This window comes from Falco biarmicus, chromosome 2 (assembly GCF_023638135.1).
Source record: "Falco biarmicus isolate bFalBia1 chromosome 2, bFalBia1.pri, whole genome shotgun sequence".
In the NCBI taxonomy this organism is placed as follows: Eukaryota; Metazoa; Chordata; class Aves; order Falconiformes; family Falconidae; genus Falco; species Falco biarmicus.
Genome location: NC_079289.1, coordinates 31,717,824 through 31,731,803, shown reverse-complemented (window position 1 = coordinate 31,731,803; position 13,980 = coordinate 31,717,824). Strand labels below are relative to the sequence as shown.

The 13,980-nt window shown below is 42.0% G+C and overlaps 1 protein-coding gene across 2 annotated transcripts; it reads right to left on the bottom strand.

The window, feature by feature from the left end:
* Positions 1-217: 217 nt before the first annotated feature.
* Positions 218-13,711, bottom strand: ESD (esterase D). Of its 2 annotated transcripts, none has more exons than XM_056329367.1 (9): positions 13,581-13,711; positions 12,282-12,357; positions 11,237-11,325; positions 9,379-9,477; positions 6,493-6,617; positions 5,403-5,522; positions 3,632-3,730; positions 1,544-1,711; positions 218-443 (listed from the first exon to the last, which is right to left on the bottom strand). In XM_056329367.1, the coding sequence occupies exons 2-9, from the start codon at positions 12,347-12,349 to the stop codon at positions 363-365; spliced, it is 849 nt and encodes a 282-aa protein (XP_056185342.1). In that variant the 5' UTR covers positions 12,350-12,357; positions 13,581-13,711; the 3' UTR covers positions 218-362. The 2 variants fall into 2 exon arrangements, with proteins under 2 accessions (XP_056185342.1, XP_056185344.1); XM_056329369.1 differs by lacking the exon at positions 13,581-13,711 and adding an exon at positions 13,173-13,193.
* Positions 13,712-13,980: the final 269 nt, after the last annotated feature.

The window sequence follows — 13,980 nt, the reverse complement described above, 5'->3', positions numbered from 1 at the left end:
TATTTAATTAGCTGAAGAGGCACACTGTTGTTATTCAGTCTCTGCGTAGTTGCACTAGAAACTATTTTGAGGTCCCAAGTATGTATCCACATTCATAATCTGAAACTGACTCATCTGCTAATTCTCATTTTGACCTAGAATTCAGCATGCACCTTCGTGGTGTTGAGTTTTTGAAGCATGCAAAAACATTCAAAATACTTACTCTAAAGCACACACATCAAATTAAGTGGGACTTTTATTTTTCTTAGCAGTACAATCAGAAAAGCTCCATTTTACAGAAACTACTTCAGCAAATGATTTTTGTTTAGTTCACCTCTACCCCTTGATTCATATTGGACAGGCGATGCTCACATCCAAATGGTTCAAGCATTGAGGTATTTTGCATGGTGTTTGATGTGGTCATTAATAAATGTAGCAATGAAAAAATAGCTGTGATCATAACCCTAGAAAAGAACAATAAAGAAGTTAGCAAATACACGTAGTTCATGGTAAAGCATCTGTGCTAAGCTCTCTTCTAGGAAAACTGACAACTCTTCCTGTTTGATCTGTTTCAAGAAATCAAAAATACCTGTATTATATATAAAAACTGTAAAGGATACCTAACTAACAGGTTAAGTACATATGAACACTAGGAACCTGAACAAACAGGAAGTACCTTAACCTGCCCTAATCTGGGCATTTAGGTTAGAGATGGGTCATAGCAAGCATCAGTAGCAGAGCAAGATGCAATTTGAGAGAGCAGTTCCCCTCACTGGCATTGTCCTACTGGTAAAACACACAGGAGGTATAAGGAGAACACAGTCCAGGTCTGAATTACTGCTCCAGCATGATGCTAAAATGACACTTAAACCTCTGAACTACTCCACTTTTTCAGCACTAACCGTATGTTTTGGTGAGGGCTCATGATAAGTCAGAGAGGGCAATTCCTCATTCCCCACAGCTGGGCCGCTCCCTGAGTCTGGCCTGAAGCTGCCAGTTGCTTACAAAGAACCTGATGCTCTCAGGACAGCGCTGTGCTGGACCACTGCACTACAGGAAAGAGCAATCCTTCACCAGGGTCTTTAAAGGAATCTAAGATTGCAAGCAGTTCCCTATCTTTCCTGATTTACAGAAACACAGGCAAGCTAAATCACAAAGTTTTATGCTAAACACACAATACCCACAGTACAGATAAGGAATCCAGCAAAAGTACATCTGGCACTTTGCTTGTACAGTGACTGTGATACCTGTTAAAAATCACTAATGCAGCTTCTTCAGCCAACTACCAGCAACTTGAGTTACCATCAATGGATCAGCTTGTTGAAATTAAAATCAGGACCCCACCCAGTGGTGAAATGCAGCTGAATCTGACGGATATTGCACTCCTTGATGGGTGGTATTAAGGAAAATATCACTTCTCACCCTCTTCCTCACTTGGCCAGGGACAGACTCACAGGTAATTAATATATGCCCCATTAAGAGACACTCTCTTCACTACCTCCCACATAGAACCATAAATCAGAAAGCAACAACGCGGTAATAGAGGACTGTGGAAGCAACTTGCCTGCTGCAGTCTAAAAACCACCGGGATTTTCCGCTCTGTGCAGGCAGCAATGAAGTTATCAGGCAATAATTGGCCCGCTGATAGGAACTGGTCATCTTTGCCTTGATCAATCAAGATGTCCAGGTGAGAATCTGGACAGGACTTCACAAGTTGTGTAGCATCATATGCCTGCAGAAGTAACAGAGAAACAACGTTCAGTTATGTATGTTAGACTGGGTTAAATTTGACGACTGCAAGAAAAGAACGGCACGTATAGAGTACTGGTGACAGTGATCTGGACACCAAATTACACTTTGGAAGAGCAAAAAACTGGGGAAATGCCAGACAACTGAAAATACCCAGGTTTTAAAAGGGTCACATAGCATGATCTAAGCAGTTACCAAGTTGGTAGTTTGACCAAAAAGGAACATCCAGCCCAGGGCTACATTCATACAGAATCGAAGAACAGCAATATAATCTAGTACCGATTCACAAGCTTGTACAGAAACTAGATCCTGCCAAAACAGCCTGGTATCCTGATGTAACTATTTCGGCAGCTAAAGGTCAACACACCTTTGTAACACAACTATGCTCATGGAAGGCATTCAACCTGAAGGTTACCATGATAACTTGACCAAGAAAACTTTGTATGACTGAGAAACAAGGCACACAGCGCATAAATTAAGGTCTATTAACATATATGTATCAAAATGTAACTGTGAATGGGGAACGTTTCCTGTAGGGTTCTGTGTTTGGTACATGCTCAACAAAAAAACAAACAAACAAACAAAAAAAAAAAAAACAAAAAAAACCCAACAAAAAAAGACCAAATTCCTTTAAAAAGACAGAGAAGTGTTTAAGGCAGTGAGGAAGACAGCAAAATGCGAAGTTTTACACCAAGGCATCAGAGCCATGCTTCCAGGATGCCACCAGACCCAGAAACAACACTGCAATGGAAACAGGAGCTTGGACTCAGCCAGGCACTGCGGCCATGGTATGAAGTGATCCTTGCACATATTTACACGGCAATTATAAGCAGAAACAGGGATCAGAGGTTGTATGTCTGTGCCAATGGCAGATCCAAGATCCTGACACTTGCTGTTGATCTACTAGATTGGGTTTGCAGAAGAGCTTCAAAGCAAGTTACCAGCCAGAAAAAATTTTATTTTTTTCCCCAAATAATTATCTTAAGTGCATGCAAGTTTAACTGATGATTTCTAAATATACAAACTACCTTATGAACAGCTCTGAAAGCAGCTAGCGCTCTCCATTCCTGTAATGTTTTAATCAGACCTGGATGTCTTCCCAAGAGATACTTTAATCCAATTTACAAGTGATTTAACTGCAGCTTGTGTTTATTTACAAAAAAAATCAGAGTACCTGGTCATGATGATCCCTTCTAACTTAATTTTAGACAGTGCAATGTTTATGCCGAGATAAAAATACCGAAGGGCTGCCCAAATAATGCAGCAACACGTACAGAAGCATTTTTGTATCTTAGCCATTCATATACAACTCCTTACTAGTTCAGATTTAGGGCCTTGGAGCTAAAAATCTAACTTTATCTGGTTTAATCCTGTTCTACAGGATACCAATTTCCAAGTATCCAATGGGTTCCTCTTCTAGCTGCCTCCAGCAGGCTGCCCCTGCAGATGCCATGAGACTCACCAGTCTCTGAACAGTTTGTAGCACTCTGTTTTTTCAGGCTACTACAAAACACAGTTGTTTTGTATATTGAGATCTGAATTTTTGAGCAACAGGCCATAGCCTAACTCAACATTTAAACTGCTCACTGCTCTCTGTGTTACATAAAGTCTCAGATTGTTCATAATTCTTCTTAGCCCGCACTTTGAGAACTTCATAAAACAGGGAGGAATTCAGTCAGTTTGATGACAGCCTTCTATCTCATTTACACTTGTTATAAGCACCATCAGGCACCAGAAAGTCATACCCACCAGAAACATACAATGTTTAGCTGGGCTTAGGGGTGTAGTAAAACAGCAGTACCAGCTCAGGGGCACCCCAGGGTTTTGTTCCAGACCCCTGCTGTGATATATATACAGATCACTCATTCATGTGTTATAAAAGGACTGTGGATGCAACACATACCTCCCATTTGCTTACATCTGATCCCAGATAACCACCAAGGGCTTTCTTCCCCCACTGACACTGAATTGGGTTGCAGATAGGAGCAAATGCTGATACAGACTGTTCGGAAAGAAAGCACAAAAAAGTATGAATTAAGAAAAGTGATTTTGGCTAACTAACAAGCAAACAAAACCCCTTTTTAACAATTGTTCTGAAGTTACTGCCAGAATCCAGGACTCCTCAACCCTGCGAGCTAGGTGCCCTAACCATTATCCTACTTCCTTCTTACTTGCTCTTTCTAGCCCCACAATTTTGCTTTCTTTTTGGCACATCAGCCAAGCTACAAAAGGCAGGGCTACGTGCCTCATTCCTTTCCTTGATGGGAGATATTGGCTTGAATTCCCTGAAGCAGCAGAGAAAGATCTCAAGTCTACTGTTGAGTCAGCACAGTCAGAGTGCAGAACCATTTCACCTCCAACTGGATTTTGGCAGAGCACAACAAAAGCCTGAGGCATGGGGCTGCTCAGCCAGTCTAAGCATGCAACAGTGTCTCATGAATCTAGACAGCTCCAGGATCTGGGGTCAAGAAAAGCACATTTCAGATCACAACTCCAGGTACTGGTGTCTGAAGTCCAAGCCCTATTATACATGGAATTTGGCCCTGGGACATCAATATTTCCACTCTTAGGCCTTGCAAGAAATAGCAACAAACCATCTGAGCCACTGCCAGTTCTGAGGTTTGGTATTTTCAATGTGATGTTTAATTCTTTTAGATAATACAATTAACTGTTAGTGCCAACAGTGAAAATGGAATTTGAACTACTGCCTCCAAAAGATAAAAGGAGAGATAAAAATAAACCTTTATCTTACATTCAGCTCTCTTATTATGCCAAGCTAATGACACTGAGCAAATGTTAAGCTACCTTCAAAAATGCAGTTCCATTTTTGCAGCAGCTGACCAAAGTGCAGGGCCAGGACAGCCCATCAAAGGGCTGACCACACAGGCAGAGCCCCTCACCTCACAGATGCCAATGCCTGATTCTCCCTCAGAAACGCATTTTACATAAGCATGTCTCCAAAGAGAACAACATTTATCTTGACCCTCATGAGTATAAAGAAAAAGCAAATCACTTCCAGAATGTTTGATTTAGGTTCAAGTAAAACAGAAATGAGCACAACTTCAGATAACTTGATTACTCTAAAAATCCATCGTTAGGAAAGCTAACATGCCAGTCTCAGAGGCAGAAAAAAATGGGGCGGAATGTTCTCCAGATACTAATTTGTGTGCAGTTCAGGTGCTTACAGTTACACTTGCTATCAGTTGGATTTAATAGACCTTGTAATTCTAAGCAAACACACATATAATAGTGGTGAAAGGTTTGCTAGTAATAAAAGCTCTAAAATGAACAAGACAAGATTTGAAAAGATACTGCAAATTGCACAACCAGATTTCTAGACAATATTGGCAGCATGAATTAACTCCAGAGCTAGAAGGAGCCTGTTCACATTTAAATATAAGAGTTGGTTTGGAAGAGCTGTAGCGTCATCCAAAATAAAGTGAACTTTCCTTAACTTTTAAAATTTGCAGATTTTTTAAAATTTCAAATACATTGCAGAGGGGTGTTTCTGGCAATTTTCCGTATTCTAATACTAGCTATCAATGAACTGCTAAACTAAAACCACTTATACATTTAATGATACAACAGAACTTGGTATGATGTTTTCTCTCTTCACTTCTATAGAAATCTGTATAAACCTTAGTATATCTCATATAAGCTGTACGATATTTTACCTTGTACTTTCCAGGATTCTTCAGAGCAAGAATAAGAGCTCCATGACCTCCCATGGAATGCCCAAATATAGACATCCGTTCAGGGTCAGTTGGAAAATTGGCATTTATTAGCTTAGGCAGCTGTAAAGAAGTAACTGTGTTAATAAAAACGTTAAAGTAACCTGAGTGTATTTAGGAAAAAAAAAAGCACACAACTAACATGTTTTAATGCCAGGAACCCACTGAAACCAAAGACACAGCGTTGGTTCTAGCCTGACATTTGTGATCATGGCCTGAAAGCAATTTGAACGTGACTGTAAAATCAAAAGGAAACAATTCATCTGACAGGTAACACAAAGTATCTCTACAGAAATCTATCATACAAGATGTGGGAACTTCCTAATAAACATAGTCTTATTTTAATAGATACATAAATATGTATGTGCTGCTGTAAGTGACCGTAATGATGCACTGCTCCTGGGACATTATTTGCTCCCCATATTCCCATCAACTTTAGTTTTAATCCAGACCTCACACACCATATGCAGAGTAAGCCAGACACCTTTCTAATATATATCTCAAGGATCTCCTTTTACACCCAGTTAAAGAAAAAAAAAAACCCCAAACTACAAAACCATCACCCCACCCTCCCAAGACAGATAGTGAAAACAGTCTAAATGAGCAAAGCAACTAGCAGCAGAGCAGAGATTCGACAAGAGCAGAGTTTGCACAACTAACAAATCAAGACTAAAAGTGCTGGCCAACCCTGCAGCACCTCTGGCAGGAAAGATGACTCAAGGAGTTCCTGCTCAAGCCCTGCCAGGTATTACCATCTCTGTGCTGCGGTTCCCTCCATCCTCAGTACTACAGCATCTGTTGGCGAGGAAAGGCCTAACAGCTGGATAAATCCAATCACTGAAATGATCAAGGATTAAAAAAAGAAATGCTAAATTCTTTTTATAAAAGAGGAAAGCAAGAAAATGACAAGCCATCCATAAGCTGTCAAGATCACCTTAAGCAAGCTTTGGTGTTGGGAACAAAGAGCATAACTGAACTGCATCCCTTCTTTATCTTACCCCCAAACACTAGGACAACCCAGCAGCAAAGTTACCTCATCCTTTATGTAGGAATACATCCTATAGTTTGTTTTCCAAGGATCTTCAGTAGCATCCACATAAAAACCAGCACCGGTGCCAAAATCCCAGCTTTCATCTTCTCCTTCAATATTGCAGCCACCTACCATAAAAATTCTTTCTATAGTTACTGTCTTTCCTTTACTGATTGTTCAGCATTGGAGAGCTGAACATAAATAATAATATTTATTTTTTATATAGAATATATAAATATGGAATATTTAGATAGATAAATAGAATAAAAGTCAGACAGTTGGGACACAAGCTGCTCACTCAGTGTATCTCCACCCCTCCAAGTATAAGACAATTCAGATTTTCATTCATCAACACAGTGTTTTCACAACACAGTGTTTTCAACAACGCTTTCAAAATGGCACTGACGTATTCCCTACAGATGTATCCAACTTTGAACTTGTTTCAGTATCCCTTCATAAATAAATATAAGACACAGATCTCTCCTAAACTAATACTGTAAGGCTTCCTCCAATTTACCCAGGGACTTCCTCAGAAGCTAGCACTTGTTAATCAGCGCTATCAGCTTATTTCAGTTATTAGACCTCATCCTACCAAGTACAAGAAACTATGTGAGAACAGAACCGTAGAAAATTTTCTTTCTCCCAGAAGGAGATGTATCACCAAACAGTGTGTCCAGACCAGTTTATGTGTTTCAAATGTCTGCTACACCTCCCTTTTTAAGATTCCACAGCACAGTGACACTTACCATTCCTATCATTTTTTAAGTATATAACTCTACCTTTTCTGTAATTCATTTCATTGCTCTTCATTCAGTTCAGCTTCCCGTAGAACTTAAGTAATGAATAACTGCAGGGTTGTATCCTCTTTTCCACAGCTACACTTTCAAATTAAATTTGCAGATGTCTCCTTCAAAGTTAATACATCCCATCCAGTCCTCTCCCACTCTCCCTTTGATTAGCCTGTGATTTACCAGCCTCGTTTGCAGAACAGAACGGAATATTTCAAGGTACATGTCACAGGAAGTAACGGCCTCCCTTTCTCCAAAATGTTCCTAGTTTCTGCAATCCAAAATTATATGGGCTTTCACCACTGTCAGATTACACTGCAAACCCCTGTGTAATTTGACAATTTTCCTGACAATTTGTGCAGATACCTGCCACCCTGTCGCAGTGTGAAATCAGATTTTTACAAGGATCAAAGTTTAGTTAGCTCCAGTGACATGCCCTTCAATGCTGAGTGATTTTGTGACTTAACAGTCCAGCAGTCACAGGGACCGGGAGTGCTTACACAAGATGTTAAGATCTAAAAAGTCCATCTTCAGACCTTCAGAGATAGACAAAAACTCAGCAAGTCCTGCCAGGCAATGAAGGCAACAATGATTCTCCTAAGAGAAACTTAAGGTAAGCCTTGAAAAAAGAAATTTGGAAAGGAGCCTGCAAAATACTGCTCAGCACACCTGTCTGGAAAAGCAAACTGCTAAGAAGAAGGAAAAGTAAAGTCTAACACGGCCTGACAGAGGGTCTGTAATGACAGGTATTTCATATTTTCATGCAGTCTTTTTTCCCCATCCAGATACATCTCCTGGCTCCTAGACAGTGATTCTCACATAGTCATAACTACACAATTAAAAAGCACAAGGGTTTTCACTACATACGCTCAGATCTCTTAATTTGTGATTACATTTGAACTGCTCTTGACTTGTTTCTCCAGACCAGTCCAAAGAGATTTAAGTACATTTGCAGTCTCAGAGTCAAAACCTAAGAGTATAATATGAAACACATATTGAAATTCATTTAAATAGCAGAGCAATCCTGATCAGTTATTAGACTAAAAGGCAAGAGAGAAGCTGCAAAGAAGGTTTTAAAATAAAATGGACAAAGCAATGAACTATGCAAATGCAGTTCCACATTGATAAAGACAACTTACACATAAAACTAAGAACAAGTCCCCATACAATTACCCAATGAGAATAATGCAAAGGCTAGTTGCCCATCTCTAGTCTGCAGCAAATAGTAACAATGAAGTGTGAAGTTCATTAATACGCAAGTTTTGCTCTTCTGTCCCTCGTCATTAGAAACATGCATTTCTGTTCCTTGACCTGATGCAACTTCAAAACCTAGGCGTGAAAAACACTTTCTGGAAAGAACATCATTTCATTCCCATATTACCTGTGTTCAGATCTGACCCACTAAAACTTGGGAAGTATTGAAAGTCTGCCATCTTCGTAAACATACAGCACTCACAAGACTAGCAGAATCCAGCAAATTCTAAACATAATACACTAAATCCCCCAAAAGACTCTATTTCCAATAACTGCAGGACCACCATTTTCAGGTTCCCATACCACGAATAAGCTCAGCCTTATACAAACAATAGCACACCATTTTAAACAGCCATTCGTTGGTACACTATTGCAGCTGCAGGTGGCAAGGATTTCTGGTTTGCTTTTCAAAGTATTGAAATCCTCTGCAGATATGTATTTAGTTGTTTTTTAGTAGACAGAATAAAGAGTAAACATTACATCTTTGTGTGACAACACAATTCTGCAGATTTTTTAAAGTCTCAGCAAGCCACACAGTGCAGGCAAGTGTCTTGGATAACACATGCCTCTTGTGTTCCTTTTCTTCCCTCTCCTTGTTCATGCTGAACTTAATGGCCCCTTTGATCTAGTTTCAGTGCCATGCCAATAAAAGAATTTCGAATGCCAAACCTTCACTACCATGTTATTAAGAATATGGACAATATACTCTGCCATACCATGCAAGATATAGAGATGAGGCCATATTCTAACTCAACTGGGCAACACACTTTGTAGCACACTGCAGCACTTTAAAGACAGAGTGTACTTCAGCTTAAGGACTGTTACCATGTCTCTTGTTAAAACTTACGTGGGCTTGTGTCTGGCGCGACTACAATAAGGCCATGTTCAGCTGCAGCCTGATGAAAACCAGCTTTCGTTATAAAATTCTGTTCTGTGCAAGTTAACCCTAGAAAAATAAAAATATCATTGGTTACACATTGCTCACAGGACACCAGTTTCAAAACACTTTTTGACAGAAAAAGTTTTGAAAAACAAGAGGGATTCCTATCGCAATATGGGAAAGTCTTTTCACTAAGTTCAACAATAAGTACTTAACAATCTACAGACACAGACACAGTTGCACCTTCACGCCTAGTCACACTAACATTTGATCAAAAAGAGGTTAATGGGTACTCTCTAGCTGCTTGAGCACCCACTCATGTGGCACACAGCTTCCTCAAGAACTGTGTATTTAAATCCATTGACTACAGACACTGTTGCTAAGGTTAACTTCTTGTTAACCACTGACATCTAACTCTGCAACTATATTTTTTCTCTCTACCGCCATTTCACCTGCTTGCATTGCAGAATGGTACATGTCATCTGACAAATCCTACATCTTTTAGACAGGATAGAGACCTATAAGCACTCTGGCTCCAAAATCCACAGTAATCTGTGTCTTTTGTACCGCAGCAGGCCCAACTGAAGTCCAATTACAAATAAATAATACTGCACACCAATACTTAAATTTTTTTCACTGTGCTATTTGAAAGCGGTTAATGATTCTAGTTTTCTCCGAGGAGAAGTTGCAAATAACCTAATTTGACTGATAAACTAGCCAAGATAGCATGGTTTAGATTAAAAAAAATAATGTGCTACATGTCTCAGAGCTCCTCAGACAATTTTAATGATTCCAGGTTCAAGGATAAACATTTTTACCCAGTCCACTGTCATTCTACAAATCAGACCTACTAGCTGTTTTTGTGAAATGAATACATACAAGGAATATAGTCTCCCCACTACCTGTCAAATCTCCAACCACCTACACAAAAGTCTCAATAAAGCAACTCCTAGAATTACAGGACAGAGCTCCTCCTTTTAATTTTGAATAACAGGGAGGGGAAAAAATTAATTAATCCTGCAGCCATCACCAACATAAATCTGACCATTTTGCAAGCAATGCCTTAACATTACTTATGCACTTTTGGTGCAAGACCCAGCTCTCTGGGAGATAACAGGAACAGGACAGAGGAACAAAGGATAACTGGGAGCACGTTTCTCTACACAGTCTCACCCCAGCTTGCCTTACATCCAGCAAGACAGCAGCTGGATAGGACACCACAGGAGCTGGAGAGATGAAGAAACAATGCTGCAGGTGGGACAATTTCACTCCTGCCACACAACCCTCTTCAGCCCCTGGCCCTTTCTGATCCCACAAGGTTACCTCACTCTAGATGTGCTAGCACCAAGGCAGCTAATAGCACCTCCCTTTCCAAGTTCACCAGTTGCTCGCTGCAAAATAGCACTCACAATAAGGTAGGGTTCAGAGGACAAATTTGCTCTCATGGGCTAGATTTTCCCCCCTATCCTGTTAGCTGAAGTAGTCTGTCACAGACAAAGGAAAGCAGGAGATGTCCCAATGGGAATGCCTTTCAAAAGAACCTTTATATTTAAATGTTTTGGAACAAAAAGTATGTACAATTTAGAACAAAAAGGTAGAACATTTTGAACACTGAGCATTTTAGAAGGCTACCCCCTGAGGCCCACTGCATCCAACTTTATCACAATACACTCAAAGTAAATGCATGTTCTATAAGATGATCTTTTGTAGAATGCAAAAGTTGCCACTGTAGTACCCCTACATCAGGTTTTCAGTAATTGTAGTGCAGTAGCTTAACCATACTTAAGATTATCTTTTTTCAGTTACTAAAATTCATGTTACTTACCCGAGAGCCAATACAGTACAGGACACTTTCCAGTTTCTGCTTTTGGAGGCAAGTAGATTCCAAATTTCATTTTGCATTTTAGCTCTGCACTGTATTAATAAAATACTCCTTGTTAATCACCACTACTTAATTAACAATGTCACTAACATTAAAAAAAGAAAGTTGAATCAATGCATTTTGTTCAAAGAGAGAGGTTTGGCCAGTGAATTATAAATACTAAACTAAATAAAGGGAAAAGCAATTTTAAACCTCAGCCTTAGCCTCTTGAATTGACAACAGCTAACCTTCCTATCTTTTTCTGAATATTCTTAAAACAGAGACTTACAAATAAGGCACACTCTTGCAGTGCTGCTAACTGGGAACAGTTTGAAAAACTGAATTTTGAACCCCAGCAATATTTAACTCGAGCTTTGCCTATTAAATTGGAAAGTAATTTTTACTGAAGAACACATCCACATGACTTGCAGAACATACACTGTACAGCATGCTCCAGCAACAGAGGTTTTCAAGACGCTAAGTCTACAGACTAACCAATTGCCCAATTAATATTAAAACCTAAAATTGTCAATAAAATCTTAAGTAAGCATACCTAATGATTTTTTTCTTTGTCTCAGAAATGGAAAAAACCCCTGATTTTTTTTCTGTTCACCTTCATCAAAGAAGACTACCTACTGCATCTGTCTGCTCACAGCATTTATTTTAAGAGTGCATAGCAGCAAAGTATCTGGAAGAGAGAACTGAACTTTGTACACATGGTGGTTCTCTGTGCTGCAAACAGGACAACCTAAAAAATAAGGGAGCTTCATTTTCGAAGATAAAAACACTGGCTTCCCACCTCAGATCTGCAGCACTAAGTATACTAGACATGTTAAACATTAACACTGAAATACAAGAATACAGCCAAAGCAGCAGCAGATGGCATTCCTTACTGAAACAGGGACATCAGCAAGAACTCACTGTTTTCCTGCAGACTGAGAACACTGACAACGATAGATGGATTCACCTGCCCCATGCTAAACATCTAGGTTGCTTTTATAGCGTTTACCTGTCATGTTCAAACACCTTCTGGAAACCCTCAAAGCATTTGTTGCTGGAAACCTGTTTCAGTGCCATGGCTTTAACTGAAAAAAAAAACCAAAGCAAGTTAAATCTCAAAATAAAATAAAACATTCCTGGACTTATACTGAGTTATGAGAACTGAGAAGCTGAATACAACTTGAAGCATCTTTGTTTAATGACATTTTTTCAGAAGAAAGAATCTCCTGCAAACACTTTCTGATCTTTCATTAACTATCTATTTCCCCACAGAAACTTGGGGGGGGAGAATTGAACTCTTGCAAGCAGAACCAACAAAGCATTCCTGCTTTCCTACAGATCCATGTCTCCAATCACCTCTACCTCTGCAGTAACCCTAGCTCGCTCTTCCATCTACCAATGCTGCTACCAGACAAGAAATCTCATGTGCTGCGATTAGCCTGGAGCTGCCTGTGATGAGTGGCCTGGCTGCTACCTCCACGTTGACCGTGCAGGATATAAACATGCCTCACCTCTCATGTGCCAGTATCCAGCCACTAATTACCACAACACCGAGGGCTGTACAAACCGTTGATGGAAATTAACTACCTTGTTCTCAAGTCTGGGGGGTGGCAGAAACACAGGCCTCACAGAGAAGCAGGTGTCTTATTTCCATGGGAAACAGTATGAAAAATACAAGCAAAGAAAGAGTCAGGAGTTTTAAAACAGCCAGTAGCACACTCTAAGGAAGTTTGGCAAGGTTGAGACAAATGGCGACACCGTCAGTCTGCAGAGACAGCAGGTAAAGCCAACTAGGCTGCTCAAAGAGCGGGAAGTCTGAAGGGCAGCCACACAAGAAAATCCTGAGGTAACACCAGACCAGGTAACAAATGTCTGAAGGAAAACCTTCCCTCCCTCCTACCTGTGCGCTCCTACGGTGCATGGCGGGCCAAGCCACCCATGAGGGCCAGCCCTCTGGGCCTGTTCGTTGCCTTCTACCACCCGCGTGGGGCTGGAGCTCAGCGGCGCGTTACACCCGTCCCCGCGGCAGCATCAAGCCCAGGGCCGCGGGGGCTGCACGCAGGGCCCCGGCCCTGGAGGCCCGTTTCGGTTTCCACACCGCCAGCCCTGCCCGCTGCACCCAAGCGCTCTCCCGCACCTCCATTTTCCCCCCGGCCGCCGGCTGACTGTGCCCGCGGGCCCGCACGGGCCTGCAGCCGCCGCCGGCCCGCTCCCGCCGCAGCGAGGCCCCGGCCCGAGGGCGGCCCGCCGCGCCCCCCGCCCCGCGCTGCCGCCGCCGGCTCAGCGCCCCCCTGTCCTGCTCCCTTACCCCGGCGGCGCGGCGGGGCCGAGCGGCGGACGGCGCGGGCGAGAGGGCGGCCCCCGCGGGGGTGCGGCCTCCCTGCGGCCGGCCCGCCCCCGGCAACGGCGGGGTCCTGAGGCGGCCGCTGCCAGCGCGCCATGGTGCCGGAGGGGCCGCGGGCTGCGCCGGGTTTTGGTGCGCTTCACCCGGGGAGGGCTGGGGGGTTTCGCGTCTGCGGAGGCCGCGGCCGCAGCTCTCCTCTACCTCCTCCTCCTCCTGTACGTCCTCCTCCTCCGCAGGCGCTTCTCCAGCTCATCTCCCAGGGCCAGAGGGCGGTGGCTGCCTGCGGCCTTGGCACCTTCCCGGCCCGGTGCTGCGGTGGTCACCTGCCCAGCTGGAAAGAAGAAAATCTTAAACTGTGAAATGA